The sequence below is a fragment of the Nannospalax galili genome, unplaced genomic scaffold (genome assembly GCF_000622305.1).
Source record: "Nannospalax galili isolate Female #2095 unplaced genomic scaffold, S.galili_v1.0 scaffold472, whole genome shotgun sequence".
NCBI classification, from domain to species: Eukaryota; Metazoa; Chordata; class Mammalia; order Rodentia; family Spalacidae; genus Nannospalax; species Nannospalax galili.
In genome coordinates this window covers 701,540-727,677 of record NW_008331487.1, presented here as the reverse complement: position 1 = coordinate 727,677, position 26,138 = coordinate 701,540, and the positions used below count along the sequence as shown (strand labels likewise).

At 49.5% G+C, this 26,138-nt stretch overlaps 2 protein-coding genes across 3 annotated transcripts in view; one reads left to right on the top strand and one right to left on the bottom strand.

Moving 5' to 3' along the window:
- Positions 1 to 20,744, bottom strand: part of Sla (Src like adaptor) — a 58,106-nt gene extending 37,362 nt beyond the window's left edge. For both annotated transcript variants that reach the window (XM_029560327.1, XM_029560329.1), the window contains exon 1: positions 20,203 to 20,744. The gene's annotated coding sequence lies outside the window, so the exon portion shown is untranslated. The remainder of the gene's footprint in view (positions 1 to 20,202) is intronic.
- Positions 1 to 26,138, top strand: part of LOC103728506 (thyroglobulin-like) — a gene marked incomplete at its 5' end in the record, with an annotated part of 103,149 nt that overhangs the window by 61,055 nt on the left and 15,956 nt on the right. Inside the window, 2 exons of the mRNA XM_008826501.1 lie at positions 14,556 to 14,720; positions 16,007 to 16,174. Coding sequence (XP_008824723.1) covers positions 14,556 to 14,720; positions 16,007 to 16,174 — 333 coding nt within the window. The remainder of the gene's footprint in view (positions 1 to 14,555; positions 14,721 to 16,006; positions 16,175 to 26,138) is intronic.

The following is a 26,138-nucleotide window of genomic DNA, read 5'->3' as shown; positions in this document are numbered from 1 at the left end:
CTGGGCCCTCCCACATCACTCAACAATCAAGAAAATGCCCCACAGACATGGCCACAGGCCAGTCCAATGGAGTCAATTCCCCAATTGAGGCTCCCTCAACCCAGGTGTGTCGAGTTGACACTAAAGCTCTCCAGCACAATTGACCCCTTGTCAACTTGACACACAAACAAATCACTATTAAACCATAAGCTTTCCAAATCTTGTCCCCAAGATATGATGTAAACATTAATATTACAACATAAGACAGTACAACTTTGAAAACCGCACAGTCCTTTAAAAATCCAAACACTTAAAAGTCCATAGGCTTTTTTAAAAGTCTCAACTGTGGGTGGGCTTCTGCAAAATCCAAAACAAGTACCGTCTTATTTCAAAGGGAAGAATTGGACACACCTAAGTAAAACCAAAGTCCAGCAAAGTAGCTCAAGGCTGGACATCTGGGATTCGCTCACGATCTTCTGGCTCCAAAGGGTTCTGGCAGCTCCACTGCTCTGACTCTGCAGTCCACAGCACACTCAGCTCATCTCACAGACCCAGGCCAGCTCCATTCCACACTTACTGTCCTTGGTGGTCGTCCCATGGTCCCGGCATCTCCAAAAAAGCTGGGGTTGCCACTGAAACTGAGGCTACACCTTCACCAATGGCCTCTTCTTGCCTCTTGGGGTGCAAAGCCTCAGATTCTCTCCATGACCCCTTCAATCCTGGGGTCTTCACTGCAACTGAAGCTGTACTTTCACCTTTGGCCTTTCCTGGCCTCTCAGAGTGCCAAGCCTCAGCTGCTCTCTGTGCCCCCTTCATGCTTTCAACACAAAAACTATGCAGGAGACTCTTACACATGACCAAGTCCTGCTTCCAGTCTGAAATAGAGGTGCGGGTCCCCTCTGTGTGCTGACCCTGAGGAAATACCTCCCAGAAGATTCCACCACAGTGATGCTGGTCCCTTGTTACTTACAGCTGATTTTTTCAGCCCAGCTAACCAGCATCAATTGTCCCAGTAAAGCAAAGGTTTTGCTTCAGTTTCTGGTCTCTTCTTAATCACAGCTGATTCTTCAGCCCCAGCCAACCAGAACCCACAGGTTCTCAATCCAAAATCTCACACGAACAGCCCTGATAGTCTCCGCTTCCCTTTGAAGCTTCACAAGCCAGGCCTCCATCGTCTACAACTCTTTCAGCATAACTGTTCCAAGCCCCACTGCTGGCTTTTCCAGCACAAAGTTCCAAACACTTCCACAATCCTCCCAAAAACACCAAGGTCAGATCTGTCACAGAAATACCCCACTCTTTGGTACCAATTTCTGTCCTGGTTTGTTTCTTCATTGCTGTGACCAAACACTCTGACCACTACCAACTTGGGGAGGAAAGGGTTTATTCAGCTTACTTCTCCCAGGTCGCAGTTCATCAAGGAGCCCAAGGTAGGCACTTAGGGCAGGAACCTGGAGGCAGGAACTGGAACACAGGACATGGAGGAACACTGCTTACTGGCTTGCTCCCTGGCCCCTGCTCAGCTTGCTCCCTTATCCAACACAGGCTCACCTGCCCAGGGGTCGCACTACCCACAGTAGGCTGGGCCCTCCCACATCACTCAACAATCAAGAAAATGCCCCACAGACATGGCCACAGGCCAGTCCAATGGAGTCAATTCCCCAATTGAGGCTCCCAGCACAGCCTCTATAGGAAGTGGGTCTAACATTTAGTCACTGCACCGTACCCAGAAGAGGTGACATATAACTATCCATTGAATGAATGAAGACGTGAGGTTGTACCTAGGAAACACAAGCACTTAACTTGTATTTAAGTACTTCTCAGAGGAAGACCATTCCCTGCCTTTCTCATATGGGGGTGGTCTGACTGTACTGTTTCTCTGGAGGTGAAACTCTTGGGTTATAGAAGCGGCCTGTGGGGAGATCCGAGTTTTCCTTATAGAGTGGAACCTATGTGTGTCATCAGATGCTCTGCAAAAGACTTCCTGGCACTGAAGTTCCTCATAAAGAAAAGGATGCAATCTCTGTCCCCTGGCCCCTCTGCTCTGAATAGTAGCACCACACCCCGAATTCATTAGAGACTTGCTCTGCTGTTCTTGCTGAACCAAACCTGCTGTTCTACCTCCCAAGCTTAGCTCTGAAAGGATCATTTACTAACTTTTTGATGCGCTAGCTTGTAAGCTGCTTTCTTTCCTAGATCCAACTCAGACACTCGTCAATCGAAATGAGGAGCTGTGGGGAGACAGGGGTGACACTTGCTCTGTCCTCCAGGATTCACCTTCAGTGGAACAGAAGGCAGGTGTAAACCAGGACAGGGCAGCATGATGGGGGCTCCGGTGCTTAGGGACACCAGGGCAGGCAACCGGAAAGGCTGCAGTGACTGAGGCTGACCCTGGGCTGCTGTTCAGGGTTTCCTTGAACGTGGGAGAAGTTTGCACAGCTAGACATCTGACTGGCTTTTGGGACGTTCCCCTCATGTCTCCTTCTCAATTCCTTTTCCTTGTGGGATGACCAGTTTTGTCTTGCCTGAGGTTGGTAGTGATGTCAGGACTGGCCACTGACAGTGCCCTTGCCTCTTAACGCTCACTTCTCTGACCCTCTCAAATCTACCAGGGAAGGCTGATGTGTGATCTAGTCTCTGTCCTCTTATGCTGCAGCTCTCCCCACCCCCACTGTTCTGGGCACTTCATGGATCCTCACCAGAGGCCTCACTGCCCCACCTGCCTTTCCAGTGACTTCTCTACTGCCTGCTGTCCATAGGACTCTACTGGTACCTGCCACTGAAGTTACCCCTGCCAATCCACTGGAAGAAGCCGCTGCCCCAACCTTAGAGTGAGCCAGAATCAGGGGTGCATAAGTCCTGTGGGGCCAGCATAAGTACTCATCCCCTCTCTTCTCATATCTGTGCCTGGTAGAATGATTTCGAGCTCCCTCTCCCTGCTGCAGACAGTGGGACCGAGTCCTGCCCCATTTGGGAGACCATGACTGACAGACACCAAGGAGAGAACAGGAATCATTTCTGAACAGGAGTCTTGACAGTGTTTTGGAAATCTTACATTTCATCTTCCCTTTGTGTCTTCTGGAAAGACACAGAGATCCTTGTGAGTTCTGCTTAAGCACAAAGTCACAAATATTTCTTCCCATAAGAAGGACAAGCAGTATGGGGAAGTGCTGGGGGCTGTTGGGCCTCACAGAGGCAGCTTTCAAGGGTGTGTCATAAGACCATCTCTATCTCTGCTGGCTTAACTTGCAGAAACTGTCAGTTCTGAGAGACAGGGACAGGTCTACGTTGTGGTGTGACACAGCATCTGTGCCTTGCCTGTCCAGAGCAACCAGAACCCACTGGAAGGAAGGGTGGGGGGATGGAGGGAACAACAGTAATATGAGACTTGTCAGTGTTTCTATAATTTGAGTTTTCCATTCAATCCCTTTCCAAATTATCCAACCTATCCAAAGTCTTTCAATGTAATCATGTTGTTTCTTAAAGAAAGCAATGCTAACAACATATTCTTAAATTGAGAAGCAGGGACGCACACCAATCTCTATCCCCAGACCCTAAACAAAACTTATGAGGCCAGACTGCTGGCACATTTGGTCCCTATTCTAGGACTTCTGCCTACTACAGTTAGAAGCAATGAGTCTAATCTTTTGGATTTAACTCTGTTCTAAAGAAAATTAGGACACATTATTCTGGGTAACCCATTCTCAGAGCATGTGTCTAGGATCCAGAGCCTGCTAAACCTGGCTTGCACAACATTCTCCAGTGCACAGTTGATTTTCAGAAGCTGTCACTGATTCTGAAATAAACTTCAGGACAATGTGTATACCAGAAACTTGGAAAGGATAGATAGGGGCAAAGTGAGAGGCTTTCCTTGGTCACCTCAATAAAGTCTGCCATTCCCTCGAATCTCTATTTCCAGGGTAGTTTAATTCATTTGTATTTCTTGCTAACATTATTTGGCTTGTCTGCAGCACTTTGCCTGATATCTCCACCATGCCTTCCCATCGAGAGAGAGAGAGAGAGAGAGAGAGAGAGAGAGAGAGAGAGAGAGAGAGAGAGAGAAGCTGACTTCCCCCAGATCACAAATGTTCTTACCATGCTTCACTCCCTCAGATTCCCAGGGTCATCCCCACACGGGAACTACCCCTTAAGAGAATCCCTCCCAGCAGCAGAAAGGCCTGTCCTGGGATCTGGAACAGCTGCATGACTCCTGATAAGGCCCCAGTGCTCGGCTTCCTGATACTGTCCAAGCAAGTCAGGCCTCATCATGGCTCTTTCCCAGCATCCTCATAGGGTGCGGGGGGGGGGGGGGGCAATGCCAGAATAACTGGCCAGCCACCTCTGAGTATAAGAACAGCGTGAAATGAGGCTCAGACTTGTAGCAGAATTACTGTGACTTCTGCTGAAATTCTGCTCTTCTGTGTGCCTTAGAAAATCTGCAAGGTTCACTTCCTCACAACAAGATTGTGTTGTCAGAGGAAGAGCCAGCTCAAAGCGGCCCTTGATGTCATTTAGGTCGCTGTTACCCAGTTAGAATTCATTGTATGGGTGTGAAATTATCAGTCAGGACGCACTGATCCACAATTAATTACACCCAGCAGTGAGTGGCCATGGAAATAGTCTTGGCTGAGATGAAATTCCAACCCCAAATACCTCTGTTAGACTGGAGAATATGCCACTGTTTTAAAATCTTAACTTGACTAGCAATAAGATTATCAATAGTGGATATTTGTAAAGTGTTTTGTGGGTTACATCTTTTCATATCTGTGGTTTCACTTAATTTTCACAAGAACTCCTTGAAATATTGCCTAGCATATTTGGAGTATTGCTCTTGTCTCCTGGGGACTTAGCACAGGTAAGCACTGTGCATGTTACCTCGTGAATACCTCCCAACAAAGGTATAAGGAAGATATTTTTCTCATCCTTACTTTGAATTTAAGGAAACTGAAGCCCAAAGCCTTTAAATGGCTTTCCTACGTTTTTTGCTGGTTAGTGGCTTCTGGACTTGACCCTGAGCTGAGGGTCCTGTGGCCCCTGCTCTTGTTGTCATACCTGTGACATTGCTGCACACCCATTTTATAGGCGAGGAAACTGAGACACAAAGAAAGGAACTAAGTTCTGTATTGTGAACAGGATTCCACAAGAACTCACTAAACTAAAAACCTGTGTTCCAACTATTCTTTCTATATCTCTTCAAAATAATAACAGTGTATACTTGCTTTCATCTAATAGATTTGGAAAGGCATGATGAGAAATGAATTCCAAGGGTGAAGTAGACTTAGGGGTTCAGAAGTATGCTGATTTTGCTTATAGAGGTACATTGGTTTCACTAGCCGATTCCAGAAGGTCCTGGGGTAGTAGTATTTGGGATGAGGGTCTGCTGGAGTGGGAAGTCAGAAGTGGTCAATGCCCTCATCCTAGTGGGGGCTGGACTCAGACAATGAGGTTAGGAAGTGGGCTCTGCAGGGAAAGTGCCAAGCCCCCCTAAACATAGCCTGTGGGGAATGGGGAGGTACCAGGCTTGGGACACAGACACTAGAATCCAGAGCCACTGGTTGCAATTCAGTGGGTCAGCAGACAGTGCTGTCAGGAGATCAGAGACAGTCTCCTCACTGGACACCGTGCTGGCCTAGAACCCGTGTGGCTTCTCCTGCTTCCAGAGTCCCCGTTTGATCCAACCCTAACCCAGCAGCTCCCTCCCTTACTCTTTCTACTGTGTTGTGTGGAAGGCCCTGCTAAGCCTGTACCCAACCATCTCCTCTTCCTATGGCCCTTCAGCATCAGGAAGCTTCTGTTTCTCTGTCCAGTGTCATCTCCAGTCCCTCGGTCAGGTCATCAGTGCTATCCTGAAAAAGCCCTGGGCCAGTTCTTCTGTATTTGCAAGGCCTACTGCCCACCAGCCCTCAGACCATACTGCGCACATGCACTTTCAAGCACAGCAAGTACTTTTTCTAGGCAATAGCTGGCTGACCTGATCTCAGATCCCAACTATGGGACTAAGAAAATGGATGTTTCTCCTAAAGCCACAGTGGAATGACATGTGGTTGTGGCCTTCCTAGAAAAGGATTCAGACCAAATGGTGACGAAAAGTGTCAAAACTGCCACTCAGCCTCTCCCCTGCCACCCACACGGGCCCAGCTGTGCCCTCCCCTCCACAGTCCTAGGCACTGCTGGGCCTGCTGGATGGCTGGGCACAGGAAGGAATGACTAGAAAGAAGCAGGAGGTCCCTTTGCAAGATGTAATTCTGAAGTCTGTGGAGGGCAGGGCAGACCTTTGGGTGTGGAGGAAGTACTCTTTGGCAGCAGAGAGGCAGGCTCTGGGGCGTCATCTTCAGTTGTCCTTACAATAGGATGCATCTTCTACCTCTGCTGTCACTCTGGGTGGCACTGCTAGTATGTGACACCTTGGTCTGAGAACTCAGTCATTTTCAACTGCCACGCGGTTAAATGGCTTCTGACAGGCAGGAGGTGACGGAGCTAATTAGAGATTGCATTTGTGACAGATGGCGAAAGGTGTTTTTATCAAATTGGCAAGACCTGGAGCAAACATGACAGGTGGGTACCCTGCTCTAAAGGGGCAAAGCCCAGGCTGGTCCTGTCTACTTCCAAATGAAAACTGTCCAGGAGGGAGCCCCTGTGGTCTGTGAGGTCAGTGGGGCTTATTGTTGGTTGGGACCTGTCCCCTCGCCTCTGCTCCCCCTGGAGTCTGTCTTCTACTCCACCTCATAGCTCCCTGCAAAGTGCTCTTCAGTGGCCTTGGCCACACCACTCTGCTGATCTGCTTATATGACAAGTGTTAATGTCCCCTTGGCAAGGATCAGTCACAAGGCAGTGGGGAACACAGCTTTTAAATGTGATCTAAATGCTTTTGTAATTGCAAATGCAATGCTAATTCATGGGAGACAATTAGACTGTTCTGGGAAGTGTGAGGAGCTGATGAAACTCACCCTTCATTGGCTCATTTTGAATGGAGAGAGGCCTCTGGGAATTGACAAGTTGGATTATCCATAAAATTCAGCGAGGGACTGACTGGTGGTGGGGACGTAAAGGGAAGCAGACTACCCGTGAATCTGACTTGGACTCTGCCATCGATTGCGGCAGTGTGCCATCATGGGAAAACATACTGGAAACAGAACTGATCTTAGCCTCTTCTACTGGGGACCAGCAAGCTATTAGCCCCCTTTGTCATTCTTTCCTGAGTCTACCCAAGTGCTGGGAATGAAGTGGGGCATGCTTGGAAGAATGGCAAGGCAAGGAGCATATGTTCTATGTTCGTCTCAGGCATTTGAATTCTTCCCCTTCACAGCAGGATCCTGAGTACTTAAATGAGGCTCCACAGCCAATGGGTTCTTATTAAGCAGAATGTGGTGCAGCTGTAAATGTCCACCAAGAGACTTCGGAGGACTGTTCTGCCTCCCTGTAGCCTTCCCAGGCTGCAAATATGATACCTCCTTTTCAGAGCCCTGTGAGAGAATGGCTTCCATCAGGCATACCCACTCCACATAGGGAAGAAAGACCCCAGGCTATCCCTCTGCTGTCTGTCCTAGGCACTCTTGCAAGCCTCTTGTATATTAGCTGCCACCTGCCAGCCACCCATGGGCAGAGAATGAGAATTCATGATGTGCTGAGCTGGGACTGTGCTCAGTGGGAGGTGGTAGTGTGGGGGAAGTGAGAGCTTCACAGTTCTGGTGTTATTACCAGTCTCAAGATCTCAGACATCTCACCTTCTCCTTCTGGACTGTAGTCTTTCCATCTGTAAAATGGGGGTGCTAATACCTAGAGAGTTGTTACAGAGATCACAGGGGGAAAGGTACACATGAATGCCCTGGTTCTTAGAAGGTCCCTCATGTAGGCTGAATGCCTTTCAGTTTCCCTGTAGGCCCATGTGCATGTACACACACACACACACACACACACACACACATCTGTTAAGAGATAGAATAGTATCCACTCAGCCGCCTTCAAATCCTACCCCCATCAAATGCTCTCCTTGGTTGAAGCTTGCACCAGTAACCTCTTAATTCCTTTTAGGAGGGCCAGACCTGAGCCCTCCGTCCAGCAGGCCAAGGACACTGATCAATGGTAAGTCATGCCTTGACTCTTCTCACCCAAATTCCACAACCTCCACTGAGTAAAACCAAGAACTTCTGATTCCAAAGAAAAAGAAAAGAGAAGTCTGCTGTGACCCAGAGGGACGTCACTTCAAGATGAAAGTGGTATTAATTATTGTCATTCCTGTGGTTTAGGATTTCCTGAGACTGAAGTGCTACAAATTGCAGTAAGGCTTAGAATCTTAGGGTTCAGGGAAAGAGATGCTTTCAGGATAGAAGGCATGCAGGAGAATACTAACATGGACTTGGATGGGAATAGTGTTTGAAGTCTCTCTGCTGTAGTTTAGGGTCCTTCTCTGGCTCTCCTGGCTGCTTAAAAATGTATGCCAATTCACATGTCCAGGGGAATCAGTGGCAGGCTTGGGCTCCTTCCCAGGAGAGGAGGGAGACAGTGGATTTGCACTCTGGCTCTGCCCTCCTCCCCAAATCTATAGGCCGCACTAGGCTGAGCTGTGCAGCTGCCTCAGATGCCCGCTGTAGTACCCCCCGAACATACACACAGGGAGTCAGGAGGCATCCTGCCCTTCATCCCAGTTCACTTCTGCTCTCCATGTCTAAGCAGTGGTGGAAAGGCCACCTCACTGTTCTGCCCTCAGAAACCTACATTCCGGAGGCGCCCACGCTCAGTCATTGCCCAAGGGCCTGGTGTGTACTCAAGCCATTTTCAGCCTGGCCATACACAGATGTGGGCAGTGACCTTCCTAAATACTTGTGATACTCTGTTCAAAAGCCATATGGGTTGTCTGTGGGTGTAGACCCTTGCCCTGAATCCTAGGGCTCGTGTCCTCGAGGTGACACCTCTCACCTGGCCTGTGATTGATTGTCCCCTGCTCTTACTCCTCAGTATCATCTATGCAGATTCCTCTCTTCCTCAAGAACAGTCAAAGGTCCACCTGTGTCCCCATCCATCCATGTGTCGGTTCCACCCTTTAATCCATATAGAGCCCTGTTCAGGGATACTAAGGTCTTTAGTCCCCAGCTCCTGTCTTCTACAGCCCCAACCCCACCTGCCCTCCTTGCCACTACCCCAGAAATAGTCATCTGACCTTCCCTCTCCCACTCATTTCCTCCCATCAAAGTCCTCTCAAGTCCCACCTCTCCTCTGAAGCACCCTCCACAAAGGTGCCCCTTGCCCCTCTGAGCTTCTAAATATATAAGACTTCTAGGTTCTCCCAGTAGTAGACGTTTGTCTTGCAGTCACTCTGACGTGTAGCCTGTCAGACATAGTCCATACCTTCCCCCAAAACTATGCACCTTTCCCCAGTTTGGGAACTAGGGAAACCCATAAAACTCTCTTTGCATAAAATAAAAGAGTCAAAATGCTGTTGGGTTGATACCTCTTAAGCAGTACGTGGTGGTTGGATTTAGTCCATAAGCCAGTGGGAACAGGTGGCACTCCCCAGAGTGCCACAGTGTGGTAGGAGACTGTACAGTCACTGCTTTCTCCCAGCTGGAAGCTGTGTGGAGAACTGGACATGGTGTGGGACCATGTGGGCCCAATATGTGTGCAGCTGCTCCTTAAGGGAGAATCTTTCCAGACCAGTTCATGGTGTATCGCAGGATCCGTCATAAAGCTATAGCCACTCTTCAGTGTTCTGGACCACAGAGAGGTAGGCAGGCTACTTCCTGCAGCTTCACAGGTGACTGCGAGGGGACCTGCCTCTGAGATGGAGACTTCAAGGGGCCCACTGTGTGTTAGCCTTCCTGTGTCACCAAGCTCAATTCTGTGACCTTTCAGCCAGGAGACACGTTGCATGGTGGGAAAGACACCAACAGTTAACACTTTCCCAATGCTAAGTGCCTTTCACTTTTAGTGGAGGCTGATAATGCGTGGGGAGTTTTTCATCACTGCCTCACATCTGCTTTGGGATTGTTGTTCACAGGACCCTTCCACAGATTAGAAACCAGAAACTGAGCAGACAAGGGAACCGATAGAACAGCAGCAGACAGCACTGAACCAAAGCCCCAGTTCAAGTTTCCACTGCCAGGGCCTGTCTATTTAGCGCTGACTTCACCTTCTCACAGAGACGGGAAGGGATGGGAGGCTGCAGACAGGACTGCTGAGACATAAGGGGAAAATGTGGCGCTGTGGACAGCTGCCTGGGATGTGTCCGTCCCTCCCCGGCTGTGAGACCTGAGGTACATAGCTTCACCTCCACCAGCTGCCAGTCACATCCAGGGTCATGGGTTGTTCTAAGGGCTCAAGCATGATGCACAGTGAGTGCTGCCTTAACTCTTAGCTTATTGTTCTGTCCTGAACTAGGGCTGTCACAGCCATTGCAGGCATAGATTTGAGGGTGGCACTGGGTGCCTGCTGGAGAGGTGGTGGCTAGCTGATGGCGCCGTCATGGGCAGTCTGAGAGGGGCTCCTCCTGGGACATGCTGAAGCAGTCATTTCATGAAGGACTGTTGGTGGGTGGGTAGGTCAGTATGTACTTCTATGTGAGTGTGTCTGTGGCTGTGCGCATCTGTGTTAGGTGGGTCTGTGTGTGTCTGTTTCTGTGTTTAGTTATATCTGGGTGTGTCTGAGTGAGTGTTCCATATTTGTGCCTGTGTATGACTGTGTGTCTGAGTTTCTCAGTAGCTGCATATATGCCTGCTTGTGACTGTGTGTGTGTGTGTGTGTGTGTGTGTGTGTGTGTGTGTGTGTGTGTCTGGGGTGGGGTGGACAAGGGCTGGTCTGGGCCTGAAGTGATTGTAATGGATCACTGGGAGGGGTCGAGGCTGTATTTAGAGGCTCCAGGGAAACAGGCCACGTTTAACAGTGGTAGTCTGTCTCACACTATTGTTAGAATGAAATAAAATAGCAAGAGGAAATTCCAGCAGACCAGCTTTAGATAAAGCTAGGGCCCCAATTGGTTTCCATGGCAGAGTATACTGAGACAGCCCAGCACCTCACACTCTGCAGGTTCCCATCACACTGACAGGTCCACTGACACCCTGTAGAGGGGCCACTGCCATCTTCACTGATGCCATCTTCTATGTCTTTATCATGACCCTGTAGAATGTGGTTCATTACCCTCCACGATGAAGTAGCCCAGGCCCTAAGGTGGCCATCCATACAAAGTCACTCCAGCAGAGTGAGTTCCAACCTGATCCTTTTGTCCCAAAGCCCATGGTCTTTCCCTGATTCTGCTCATCAATGACTTGCCACCCTAAATCTCCTAGCACATGCTCTGAAATGAGGGCAGAGCCCACCGTTGGTTTGTTTAACTGCTGATTTTCCACAGAGAAAGAGGTTTCCTTCAAAAATATCGATTATAGCAAAATACGGGAAAGGAAAGTTCTCTAAGCTATCTCACAGTGTCAGCGAGGCCCACGCCTTTAACCACTTCCTCCCCATATCAAGAACTCTGGCTATTTATAGCTGGCAAAAAAAAAACAAATGTTCAAAATATCAGAGGCCCATACTGAAATCTTCCTGTTGTGGCTTTCTGCCTGCTTGTGGATAAAGCTGGGTGCGCTTCATTCTCCTGTCTTTTGCAGGTCAAAACTCAGGACTAAGGTGCAAATACTTGAAGGGTCTGTGTATGACATTGTTTCCAAGCCATATCCTGTGGCTTCTCAAAAATCTCGCCACTTGGTGCTACAGAAATAAAGCCAATGGTACAGAATTCACACTCATGCTAAGGTACCCACTGTGGCTCATTGCCAAGATCGCTGTACTCTAGGACTTGGCTAGCTGTGTTTGGCCTGCCTTGCACTGCTGTTGATTTTTGCAATGAGTCTGGTGGATTCTCTCTAATTTGTAGATGCTGGTGTTTAGAAGGGTCCATTAGTTGGAGGTCTCGGGGGTCAGCTTTGTGCATCCTGCAGGAAGCACTAGAAGACATGGAGTTTCTTATGAGTTAAGGACAGAACCCCATCTAGGCTGTCCTGCACTCTGGTGTCTGTAGCCCAGGCTGCCCTGCTACTTATCTATGCAGCTTTGGGTTTGAAGGGTTTATGTCATCTGCCTGTATTGCTGCTGGGTTTCTGTCCTCTTCTTGCCCACCCTGTGTACTTTCCTGTCCTTCAGCTGAGCTTCCCACTTCTGGCTTAGCCTTAGGCTCTAGCCACAGTTTCCTTAAAAACATGACAACTAGACACTGATGTGAGTTGGTCCCCCAGATGTATGCATGTGAGTTTCTACCTCACAATGGCTGAGTGCTTCACCAGTGAGCTCTGATCACAACAGTGCCTCTTACTGCTCTCAGTTTCTCAGAAAAGGTACCCACTCGGGTTAGAGAATAATTTAACAATTTGGAGGGTACAGAAGTCACAACTCATACAGAATCACCTGCTGGGGTTCATTGCCAAGAGCACTGAGCTCCGGGCTCTGGCCGGTTGTATTTGACCATGTACCCTTCTTTGTGCTTGGCTCCCTCTCCTGTAACCTAGGATAATGATGTCAAGTGTTCTACAGGATGGCAGTGAGATTTAAATGTGTTCACATCTGTGATACTGAGGGCAGTGCCTGGTCCACACAAAGCAGTCCACTAAGTGAACCCAGCCATTATCAGCACCTCACTCCAAGGAACCCTATGGGACTAAAGCTACTGTGCCACATTCTTGAGAAGGGGTGGGTATTCAGTGGCTCTGGAGCCATCCCTGTGGAGTTGGAAGGCAGGTGTAGGGTACAGATCTTTTCCCCCTCACAGCCTTCAGCTGTGTAAGTCCGTGTATAGCCTTGTGGCCTTGCAGCCTGGAATGTACACCAGTACTGTGCTCCTCTCTCCTCTCTTGATGTGGCTCTCAGCCCTGCAGCACCATGGCCTGTCCTCTGTGTAATGTCTCTTCTCTGTCATGGCACTCTGACCTAATTCTAAAGCTCAGAGCCCACTGGTAGCTTCTGCTGACAGGGCCAGAGCCACCTCACCTGATCTACATGGCCACGCCCTTGGCCTACCAGCTAGGCCCACCTGAGAATGGTCTTCTGTTAGAACAGCTGCCTTCTGTCTCTTTTACACAGCAGGTGGACAGCACCAACAATATGGTACACGTGCATGCCTCACAGTCCTCATGTCATCCTCAGCACTGCTGCAACCACTCTGTGACCCGGGTTGTATGAGGAAACAACTCTCCAGCTTTCTGACATGTTTCTGATAGAGCAGCCCGGGATCTAGGGACATGAGTGTCATCAAGTCAGTCTCATGTGTCCTTTATACTGGAGTAAGAAGGCCCTATTCAACTCAAGGAGGCATCACCTTGGACAGGAAAACATGCCTGCATGACATGGGGCTCAAAGCCCCACACTGCCCCACCTCCATGGTGAAGGTACTCAAAGCCCTTTGCTGCCCACCTCCATGCTGGACCTCACACTACCCCACCTGAATGTTGTATCCCATGCTGTTCCCCCTTCCAGGAATGTGTAGCCTTTGTGGTCATGTGCCTTCATTCCCTGATTTCCTTTTAACTTGTTATTTCCAGGAGGGGTTTGGTTCTCACTGTGTTTCCCAAGCTTGCCTTAAACTCCTAGGTACAAGCAATCCTCCTGCCTCAGCTTCTCACATAGCTGGGGCTACAGGTATGGACTGCCATATCCTGATTGCTCCTGCTCTTTATTTCCACATGCATAAAGAGGGGCACAAGGCCAGCAGCTAACTGGCATGGTGACTTTGAAGATCAGAGGAGGAAAACAGGCCACCTGAGGCTAAGCTGCCTGAGTCCTCCATCCAACGCAGTCACTGATCCTCCTTTGGTGACAGCAGCCCTAGGAATGTTGGGGTGCTAGTGTCTCCACTGCCACCCACTGTGTCATCCCTCATCCTGACTTTCAGTTGATAGCCCCCTGTTTGAGCTGGTAGGGGTAGTTTGCAGAGCAACACCCTGGAGCTATACATTAGGCAAGACCCTACTCGGCACCCTTGTTCCGCTCTGGGCAGGGAGTCCCCTTCCACTCTTAGTGCAGACAGAGTGCAGCCTCGTGGGACCCAGTGTCCCATGGGCATTCTGAGACAGGAACAGTTTCAGTACCTATCATTTACCAGAGACACTCACTGATGTGACTGAACAGCAGTGCCCTTTTCTGATGGCCCTGTTCCCATCATCTTCCTAAGGATGGTATCCATTTTAATATCTAGCTGTACCTTAGGGTCAGGAGAGCTTGCTTTTAAATGGCTTCCAGTGGGTGGAGGCAGATGTGGTTCTACCTTACAGAGTTCTCTTCCAAGAGGCCTTAAAGTCCCTGTTCAGAACTATCAACCCTTTGCCTCCATATCCAACTTCAGCTGTGCAGCCCAGACTGGAGACTGATTCTCTTGGAACTCTGACTCTACAGATGAGGAAAACAGGGTTCTGCCTTGACCTGTTCAAGTTCACACAACATGTTACTGTGCAATCCGTAAACCTGAACCACACACCTGCTGGATCTTCAAGAGTCCCAGATGTCCACATGTGGAAGAAGGTGCAGAGTCCTGCTGAGGCCTGGGGCCTCCAGGCCAAAACTGTGCAGACTGTCAACCCTGTGCCTGCTTTCTCTCCCAGGGAGGCTCTGCACTGTCCCCTACTGCAGTCATCAGCCCTGAGAGGGCTCAACAGCAAGCAGTGGCTTTGGCGAAGGAGGTCGGCTGCCCCACCTCATCCAGCCAGGAAGTGTTGTTCTGCCTTCGCCAGAAACCTGCCAACATCCTCAACGATGCTCAAACCAAGGTGGGCACTGGTATGCAGGTTGGGGAAAGACAGTCTGTTGTCTTTACAAATGGAATACCAAGGCCCAACGAGGAAACATGCCAGCCCCACATACCCAGGTCACATAGCCTGTAGATGACCGACTGGAAATAGACATGTGTCCCCTGAACACCAGGCTGTGATAGAACATGCAGGGCTACTGATGGGAGACAGTTCTCTCTGTCATTTGGAGTCTTTTAAAACAATATTTTATTATTTTTATTTTATGTGTATGAGTGTATTGCCTGCATGTGTATTAGTGCACCCATGTTCCATGTCATGCAGTGCCCATGGAGATCAGAACAAGGCATCAGATCCCCTGTAACTGGAGTTACAGACGGTTGTTAGTTGCTATGTGGATGCTAGACATCAAACCTGGGTCCTCTGGAAGAGCAGCCAGTGTTCTTAACTGCTGAACCATCTCTCCAGCCCTATATCATTTGGATGTCTTGTGTAAAACCCAGGAACTATGCTGGAGCTCCAGATTAGAGGGATAAAGTGAAATGGCCCATGCAGGTTATACCCCATGTGAGGACACTGGGTGCTCTAGGTCATGTCATAACCCCTTAGAAGGACAGCTGGACATCTCTTTCTACCTTTAAAGACTGCTCACAGCCCGAATCTCTGACTGCCTCTGAAATTGGTAAAGGGGACAAGACCAGGAATAACTTGTCATTCCAGCCAGTGGCTTGAATCCCTGAAGCAACAAGTCTGGAGTCTAGGACCTGGACCATGGACCAGGTCTTTTCCTCAGCTCCCATGAATGGGGGCCATGCTGGTTAACATCAACCATTAGAGCGTCGCCCTTCCTTTAACACCTGCCTTTTCTCCTGCTCCTTCTGAGAATCACTTGTTACTTCAACAGAGTGCTCTGGGATGCTCTCCTGAGGCTGAGCATTGCTGAGAGTGGGATTGCTGCCCAGCTCCTGGCACTATCACGAGATGTCCTGCTTGCCTGCCGTCCTGGTCACTTTAGCCTTGCTTCCTGTTGGAGCCCAGTTGCATGGTTCATGGTTGAAACCCCTCAGGCAGAGCAATGAAGTGGTTTAGTGCTAGACTAACACTGTGAGTCAGAATTAAGGGACTCTCAGGGTTGGAGGTGGACATGGTTCTACCTTGCAGAGTTCTCACCCCAGAGGACTTTCTGGTCTCTGTTCCTGCTCAGAACAATATCCAGCTGCAGCTGCATAGCCAAGACTGGGCTTGAATGTTTTTTTCTAAGAAAAGTAAGATGCATACAAGTAATGGCCTCCTTTCTCACCCTGCAGCTCCTGGCCGTGAGTGGCCCTTTCCACTACTGGGGCCCGGTCGTTGATGGCCAGTACCTCCTTGAAGCTCCAGCCAGAGCACAGCGGAGGCCTCTGCCAGTGAAGGTGGATCTGCTCATAGGGGGTTCCCAGGATGATGGTCTCATCAATAGGGCCAAGGCTGTGAAGGTAAAAGGGGGGGGTTCTGCAGCCTCCCACACCGGCGTTCTCTGGGAGTTCTAGCCCCACACGGTGGGACAAGAGTCACGGGTCTCATCAATAGGGCCAAGGCTGTGAAGGTAAAAGGGGGGGGTTCTGCAGCCTCCCACTGGCATGCTCTGGAAGTTCTAGCCCTACAAGCTGGGTCAAGAGTCACTGGCTTAGTCCTATGGCTGACAGATGACCATGTGCCACGGCTACAGGAGCTTGGAGGTGGTAATGGGGGGTGTTAGATTCAGAACTAAGACATTTACAAAAGGTGACCAATACAGCTACGCCAACCAATCACAGCTGGGAATAAATCATGATAGTTTGGAGTAGGGTTGACCCAGTAGCTTATGGCCGCAGGGTTTTAAGCTAGAACCAGGCCATGGGACCACCTGTTCCATACAGGGTGTCTGTCTTACTGCAAACTGGAGGATGCAGGGGATGTGGGCTCTGTGAAAGTTTGATGGTTTCCAGTCTTGGATGGATACCCAGACACCAGCCTTCTAGATGGGTTTCTTCCTGGGAAGGCACATACAAGGCACCTGGAAAATTGCAGCTCTGTGTGGGACATTACAGGTGTGGCCAATGGGAGGGATCTGGGAGGGCCATCTACCAGTACAGCACCCATTTCTTCTTCTGACCAGAAGTCATGGCCATTCCCTCAGTGGAGGGAACTCTGGAGTAGGCAGAGTGTGTCTCCCCATCCCTACTCCTCCCTCATCTGGAACAAAGCCCCGTGGGTAGTCAGACCTGAGGTGGGGCCCCAGCAGCAGAGCCTACTCAGGGCCAGGAAGGCAGGAACCCTCCCTGTGACATAACTTGGGTCTCTTCTACTCTACTTAATGTGAAACTGTTAAAAAATTGTTAATGCCTCCAGATAGGGAGATAGGATCCCCCATTCCTTTGGAGTATGCTGCTTCCCTTAAGTGATCTCTCTCTTTTCTTTCTTTCCTTCCTTCCTCCCTTCCTCCCTCCCCCTTCCCCCTCCCTCCCTCTCCTCTTTCCTTCTCTCTCTTCCTCTCCCTCTCCCTTTCCTCCCTCCCTCTTCCTAGAATCTACAAACCTCACCACAAATAAGAGCGCCACTTTTCCATCATATGTGTACAGGGATGTTTATCACAGCATAAATTATTGTAGCAAAAAGGATTTGGGAGAAATCCAGTTGTCCATTAACAGGGGGCTGGTTGACTAAATTAGGGTACATGGTAACTGCTAAATGCTGTGCAGCTGTTTAAAGCATAAGCTGGATCTCTCTGATGGCTTGAAGGATGCCTGTGATGGGTTACTAAGTACAAAACAAAGATGTAGAGGAATGTGGGATTGAGTAGTGCTCGTGTTTAAGAAGCAGCCTGTGAGCATCTGCATGTATGTACATGTGCATGCTTATATGCTTCTGTGTGAAAGGATCATGGTGCGGACAGGCACACCAAGCCCTTAGCACTGACTGCCTCAGGAGGGGTAGGATAGAGGGCTTGATTTCCTCTGCTGCTTTCTGTGCATACATGATGTGTTACATACAATACAAACTTTTCCCTGCAATACCATACCCAACATTGTCCTGCAGGAGAGGATGTGAGATCTAAGATCCTGTCCTTACAACCCTGGATCTTTGGAACTTGCACTTAGCACTCATTCTATCTCTCAGTCTTAAAAGAGAGGAAGAGCTACTTTCAGAGCCTGGGGACCTTGGGACTCAAATAAGACAGGGAGCCTGGGGTGGGGAGGGCCGCCCTGGTGGGTACTTCCCACACTGCCTCCAGTAGAAGTTCTGCCCACCAGTGAGGGCAATATGCTGTTGGCAGATTTGGGACCACAACCCAGACCATAGTTCTCAATGATACCAGCCAATTATAAGAGGGCCACCTGGGTGTGTGGCTGTGTTGGGCTTGCCCTTCCGAGCACTGTTCTGGTGGTATCTTTGGGGCCTTCTGCTACTCCTGACAGACTAGAGAACCAGAGTCCTTCCTTGATACTATAATTCAAAGGTACTTCCTGAGTACCTCTGAGGCACTCAAGGCAAAGTTTCCTTTGCTGACTTGCAAAGAAAGATAGTGCCATATGGCAGGAAGTTCACTGTGAAACCAGCCCTGCTGGGAAGGTGTGCCCTAAAGGTGGGCACCAGGAAGCTGGTGCACATGGCCATGCTACTCCAGCTCTACTCCATAAGGACGTGGGCCTCAGCACGCTGGTCACTGCTCACCTGTTTCTGTCCCACTGCACTCCTGGGTAGTCTATGATCCTGTGTCTGTTGAGCAAACCTGGGCACTGCCTGCCTGGAGGATGGCAAGAGCAGAGGTAGTCATCTATGGGGAGCCAGAGCTCAACTATGCTGGTCCCTCTGGGATGGAAGTATGTCCCTCCAGCCTGGCTGCCCTTCCAGACTTTCCCCTTGCCCCCTGGTCTACAGCCATAGCCAACAAAGCTGAACATATTCACTTAGATCCCTTGTAGCTTCTTGTCCTTAGACCATAGTGGACAGTTGGGGCCACCTCCATTCCTCACACAAACCCACATACCTTCCACAGTCCTCTTAGTGCACCTCTACACTCAGACTCCACACCAGCATTATCTGGAGGCTCCTCACTCTCTCTCAATCTACAAGCCTTTCATCAGCCAATTCAGACAACTCCAAAATGTTCCAAGAGCCAGCCACTTCTCACCACCGCGTCTGCAGCCAACCTGCTCCAGCCGTCATCTTTCTAAAGAAGCTGCTGTTTCCCTAGCCTCTGCCTCTAACTCTGTGCACGACAGCCTGAGAGTTCCACACATCCGCAGAAATCCTTTCCTGCAGAACAAGTCATACCAGGCCCCCTGTCCATTCAGAGCCTGCCACGCCCCATCTCAAGCCATCAGAGCCACATCCTTACAGTGGCCCCTAGAACTCTTCTGACTTCTTGCTCCTCCCTCCGTGGTCACTTTGTTCAGCCATAGCAGTTCTATCCTCTGGTGTTCCTCAACTATGCTTAGGGGTGTGGCATGCTTAGTGCCTCTTCTAGAATGTACCCAGGCTCCACAGGCTTCATGTCACTTAGGGTTATGTCTCAGGTGCTAAACACGGGAAATCGGTGCATCCATTTGAGCAGGACATGCAGCATAAGAATCTAATAGTAGCCCCTATTTTCTGAGCCACTGAGCACTGACCAGTCACTTGCTGTGTATCAGATGAAGTACCAGGTGTGTGGGGGCATCAATACCAATTGAATTCCTGCCTTCTAGGGGGTCATGGTCAGGTCAGAACATAGAGAATCAACAAGGCAAACATCTGGAAATGGATAGACACGTGCTATGTATAGAGGTAGACATCCTGTCCCTGACCCCAGGAAGTAGGCAGGGTCACTGTGCCCCATAGTGACACTTCCGGCTGGGGAACACATAGCCAAGAACCCCTCCCTTGACCGTTTGTCAGCAGAATAGGGAAAAAGTTCTAGATATTCTTGAATTGTAATCAGGGGCATTCATAATCCCTGGAACCGGCACCTCAGTTTCCGTATCTGCAAATTGGGAGATTATTGGTAGATATTCTGCTAAAGATGTCTAGGGGCTCAACATACTCCAACATCCAGAAAATACTTGGACATGAATAAATGACAATTTTTTCCACTTAATTATTTAATATAAGGGTTAATGTCCTGATCCTGTGAAGGAATGCAAAGGACTTAACAGTCACTGCATCATCTTTCCTGACTTTAGGCCACTTTTCCAAATCAAAAAGTGCCCATGCACACACAAAACGTATCTACAAGTCCTCCTCATGCCAACCTGCAGAAATGCCAGTCAGAGTCCGGTACACACACACACAGTCCACATCCTGGCATATCCTGGGAGAGATGGGCACCTCCTGCCCCACACTCAGCCTCCTGGACCTGTTATTTCCTCAGCAGAAACTTGCAAACAGCCTCAGACCCCAAAGAGTGAGTGGGTAAGGTTCCAACAAGTCTATAAAGACTCACCCTCTGCAACCCAGTCTACTATGACCCACCAAGGAGTCTTCATGTCACCCAGAGACATACCTGCCGAGAATCGGGGCCGCATAGATGCCGGTGAAGGTGAAGAGCCTCCGATCACTCAGAACGATTTTATTTCCCAAGTCCCAGCTTTCTATTGAAATTCTTCTTTGGTCTCCGAGATGCACAATTATCTCCCGTTCTCCTTTCCCTGACTACTGAAGTTGACAGTCTGTTGGCATCAACCAGGCGTACATTTGCATGATCAAAAGCAGATTTGTTCCAAGATGCGTGGTTCTGCTTCCCCACCAAGCATCTCCAAGGAAGGCAAGAAAAGTCCAAATCTGAGTGTTGTTCTGTGCCCCAGCCTTGGCCCGGAGGCGGCCCCTTTTGGGAGCAGGTGCGGTGGGAGTCTGAGGAGAGGGAGCTGTCTGAGAGTTGGAAAGCAGCACCTGGCAGCCAAGGCGCTGGCATGAGCCCCAGCCCAGCAAATACTGAGTCTTTGGTTGTAGCTTATAGTAAGAGGCACAGGCAGGAATCCCCAGCATGTGTGAATGATTTCTTGGAAAGAAGTACCATGGCTCCAAATCCTGGTGTTCAGGGGTAGCTGGGTGTTAGATCTGGACCTAAGCAAAGATGGGAAATGAATCAGAGGAGTGGATCTTGATTTCTCGTTTTGGACATGCAGTACAGGCAAATTGCTAGCAAGTCAGAGCTGTGGGTGTTTTAGCTTTCAAGTAGCACAGTGAGCCCTGTCTGCCTTCTGTACAGCTAAGAATGGCTACAGCTCACACAACCTGGGGACTCTGTGGGGCTCCAGCTTCAGGCTGCCCTAGCACTCCACCACCCTTCCATCCCCCCGAGACCGAGACCCTCAGAGCCCAATGCTCATGTCGTCTCATCTGATGCTTCCAAGCGTCCCCCTGCAGTTAAAACAGGTGAACTCATCCCCTCCAAATATTAGTCATATTAAGCATATGTATTTTTATGACTATGTTAATATAAAGATGAATGTCAAGCAAGCTAGAATCACTGTATTATTATTTTTTATTATTGAATAGTAGTATTAGCATTAAAGCTTTTCCTTGCCATTTTAAAAGAAATGTTTTTATGGGCCCCTAAGTGTATGGTAGGTGCTTGGCACTGAGCCTGCCACACCTGATAGACAGTTGATCCTTGTCCCATAGCTTTGTGGTAAGAGGAGCAGGTAGTGGTCCATGTGTGATTTATACAAACACCCACCCCCTGGGATTCATTAAATATCCCATGTACTGGGATCATCTGGGCTTGGAGGGAAGTTCTATCTATCCAAATAAAGCCCCTGACTTAGGGGCTTAGGTTCTCACAGGTAAATGACGGGCCATGGCTCTTAGCAGATACACTAAGGATTTCAGCTCTTGGAAAGAACTCTGGAGAAAACGGAGCCAGGGGGTGTAGACGATGTAAAAAGGGGACACACTTGAAGGATGGACAGGGAAGGCCTGTTGGAAAAGGTGACCTTTGGGTTAAGACCTGCATGGGAGAAGGAGGTAGCTGTGGGACAGGGACATCTAGGGAAGGGGGGAGTATAGAGGCCTGAGTGGGAGTGACCTGGCTGCCACACCAGGAAAGCTGTGTGCTGGGAACCTGGGGAGCAATGGAGAGAAGAGGAGGTAAGAGGCATTATGGGAGTAGTTAAGCTAAGAATTGATCCCGCTTACACACCTTTAAATAAGGCAAGCATCCTGGCAGCTGATGGAGACCCCGGAGAAGGTGGAGTATCCAAGGAGGTTAAGACCAGATTATGCTTCTGTGGACATGCAGGGAGCTCCCTGTCCCTCCAGTAAGACTGTGGACATGGCCACTGCTATATAATCTGATTTGGGCTTCAGCTTGATAGGCAGGTGGGAATGTGAGCTGTGAATTCAGTAAAGAATCAGATCTTTCAGTATAGATCTAGAAGTAAACCAGGGAAGTTTGATGCCACAGAAGCCCAGAAAAGAAGGGTTTCCAAAAGGAAGCTTAGGGTAAGTCACAAACACTAGTGGACATGGAGTGGCATGGGGGCCACGTTCTATCCACTGGGCCTGCCCAGCATGGATCATGTAGATCTTGATAAAAGACCATTTCACTCAAGTGAGGAACAGGAAGGCTGAGCAGAGGAAGTGCCAGTCTGCTTCCTGAAGCCACCCTGTCCGGGATGCAGTGACTCATGCTGGTTATAGACAACTGCTGGAGGACCTTGCTCATTAATAAGTAGGCCTCTGTGACCCAATCAAGCTCTGTTCCACAGTAATATGTGTTGTACTCATCTGGAACCCTCAGTTCCTGTTGCAGTATGTTAGTCTTCAATTTGTGTCCACTTGATGAACAAAAGGGTGCTATGTCCATCTCCTTGGTAGCCCTGGAGAGCTGTGAGGCACCCATCCATTTGCTCACCCATTCATACAGCCTCATGGGAACACAAGTGAGCTTTCCCCAGGCTTTCCTCTGGGGTTTCTGCTGTGCTCTTCTCAGACCTGCAGTGGCCTAACCATTTGGCAGAACCCTGAGAAAAGTCAGTGCACAAACCAATGTCAGTTAAGAGCCATCTGAGTATAAGGTGCCCCTTCTTCCCCATGGAGCAGCATAGTGTTATACGTCTGCCACAAGGTAGAGCAGGATGGATGAGAAGGCAGGTGAGCGTCAGGACAGCTGTCACATGGGGCACAATAGAGTGGTGGTAAAGTGGGGGCGGCAGGCAGGAGGATGCAGGAGCTGTGTGTCTAATCAGAGATCAGAGCTGGTCTGCTTCACTGGGGTCAGAAGCATGACAGGAATAAGGCACCCCAGGTGAGCAAGACCACATGCAGAGGGCAGAGGTAGACTGGGCATCCCTGACCGTGAGAGGCCAGCAGCTCCCACGAGGTGGGGACATCTAGATAGATGCCTGTGCTTTGGGCTGGGAGTAGATTTAGGCCTCTAATTGGATCATCATCTTCTGCAGCCCAGGTACACAGGGTGTCTTGGTCAGAGACCTCACCTTTACATCAGAGAGAGAGAGAGCTACTTTCTTGAGTATGCACAGTACTTTTCAACATAGCTGGTGCTGATACTCAGGGGTCCTATTACCTGAGCCCCTCTGGGGCTCCTTCGTATGAGGAATTGAAGGCAAACTATGCCTCTGAGTGTCCAAGTAGCCTTGGGGACCCCAATCTGGTTCCCTGTTGCTGTACACCCTCAGGCTTCCAGAACTTACCCCTCTCCTTGCCCCCATTTCTGCATCAGTGCAGAGGTCTCCAGACCCACTGAGTGTCAGAGGTGGGTGTTGCAAAAGACTTAGAGATGGGAAATGGCTGTAAGGGTTTTCCTTCCCCTGCTCCCCACTGCTCTTGCTTAAGCCTGAAAGCTGGACCAGGAAGGCATATTTTGGCCATCATATGTTCTTGCACAGTCCCTCCAAACTTCATATTATCCACAGGAAGAAATGAAGAGGGGAGTAAAAGCAAGAGGCACTTCCTTCCATGAAGGCAGGCGTGGAGTGTTGTTCAGCCTTCAACAGAGCAGCTCAGGGCCTTGTGAGTCTCCTCTGCTCTTCTAACTGAAACCAGACCTTGAGCAGGGTGCTTCAAAATGTGAATTTATATTCTCATGACAACGCTATAGCCTAGAGTTTAACTCTGCTCTGCCCATTTGGAACCTGAGGATCAGACAAGTTGCGTGATGCTAAAGTCACACTGCTTGAAAATGCAAAAGGTGAAATCCAAGCTTGGGCTGCTGGCTCCAGGCCCAGGTCCTTGCTAAGGCCTCTTAGCCGCTCTTAGCCCATGCCACAAACAGACAGGACTTGACATAGGACATTCTACAGGTGATTGCTGTGCTACTGTGATTCTCCTGGGACCAAAACAGGCTGGACCAACATCATCCACTTTAAAATATCAGGCTCAGAGAGAGACGAATCTGCTCTTCCAAGGCCTCCCAAGTCTGGGAGTTGACACACAAGCCGTCCTGTTGGTTCCCAACTCCGTGCTCTTGTTACCGCTCTGGGCCAGGCACTCATGAGTCAACTTCCTGCCCTCTGTGTTCTGCAGCCCTGTGTTGTCTGTGCAGTTGTGGGTCATGATTAATGTTAGATTTTTGGAGAATAAAAGGAAAGATAGAGGAGTAGGAGACAAGAAACCAGAGCCAGACATGCAACAGGCAAGGAGTAGATCTTCCTTTATTCAAAGATACAGTAAGAGGTAGAGGCTGACCGTGGGAACCAAGCTTCTACAACTAGACAAAGAACCTGGGTTTTTTATACCAGGGTTGTGGGACACAGCTGACTTAGTGGGGAGTTGAATTAGTGCCAGGGCTTGGTGTCCTTGGAGTGACTGAGGGTCTCCTTCTCAAGGTTATTTCCCCAGAAACTGGCAGGAGTGTTATCTATGGCCCTAGAAGAGACAGGTGGGCTCCCTACTTTCTCTTGGGCTTGGGAGTGACCAACTGATAAGGGGTGAGCAGAGTCAGGCTTGAGCAAGGCCAGGCTGCCATTTTAGGGCCAGTTAGAGACTTTAAGGGATTTATGGCTTTCCCTAATGAGGCTTGTGGCTCTTCTGCAATTCACACATTCTATCAGTTAAGGTAGAGCTGATGAATGACTGTCCCCATGACAAAGCCAGGCTGTGTCCCAGCTCCTGCTGGCCCTCTGTATGATGCTCCACAGGATATGCAGACTTTACTGGCCTGGAATTATGACTAGAAGTGGGGTGACACCACACCCAGCTCCCAGGCTCCCTTCAGTGACACGCTTAGGAATGCTTAACATAAAGCTGTAAGTGAGGGGAGGTGTGTGCTGGTCCCCAGTAGCCATTTTGTTCTGAACTATTCCAGTCAGGACAGATGAGAATTACCTGATGTAGTTTTCCCCAGGCTGCTGGAAACTTATGAAATCAACCGAATAGACAGCAGATGAGCAGGTAAGAATCAGTGTGATGAGCCAGGACCAAATGAGATGTAGACAGTAAGGGGGTACACTCTTTCCATGTGTTTTGTTTGAGGGTCTGTGAAACTGTTAGGGTGAGGCAGGGGTGCGTCTGTATGCTCTTACATATAAACTCTTTCTACCATGACCTTAGTCAGTGATGTTGGCCTCTGATATTTGGAAGCCGCTGGTGAGACGGATGGGCACACGCTCATGGGTCAGACCTAGCACATATTGGCATGCTTCGACTTCTTTCTTTAAAAATGTTATGTTAAGACAATGCAGTGTGGCCCTTTGTCTACACTAGTCTTCCTAGCTGTTTCCCGCGGCTGATACTGGGACATGTCCTTGATCAGTCATGCCACTGGGGAGGTGGGTTCAGCTGTCCTGCTGGAGGGCACATGCCCACTAGCTCACTAGTACAGGGTCTTCACGTTCTGCTCCTGAGTCTTTGTGTTTATGGGAGTTTAGTGAGCGGTGTAAACACACCAGGGCCTGCTGATAAGCAGGGCTCATGGTTTACAGAATACCCTAGAAACATGTAAACACATGCATCCTGAGCCTGTCCAGGGACCAGGCGTCTGGGCTACACTCCCATACAAAAATCTTAAAGAATCCTCTGCCCTTTGTGACCAGAAATGAGGAAACTGAGGCCTGCAGCCAAGGCTGAGCTGTGCCCCACCCTGCAGTGCAGAGGGCTGTAAGGCCAAAGCAGGCCGGGGAGGCTGAGAGGGAGAGGGAGCGACCGCACTGTTCCTGTGCAGTCAGCCAGCCCTTCAGCTCAGCAGTACATCTTTGACTGTGCTTCCTAAATCAGGCCCAGCCCCAGCCTCTTCCACATGTACCTTTGACAGCTCCAAGCCTGCTCTATCAGGCCCTGGGTATCCATTCACATGTCCCCATCTTTGCCCACTGGAGCACGGTCCAGCAGAGGGAGCTTGACCATGTGGTCATGGCTGCTTCCCTGGACTGGCAGAGGTGGCCAGAAGAAGAGTGTGTTCATTTGATGACACTTCAAATATCGAATGACTAGGACAGTAAATTCAACATATGAGCAGTGTGGAGTGAAACTCCTCATACC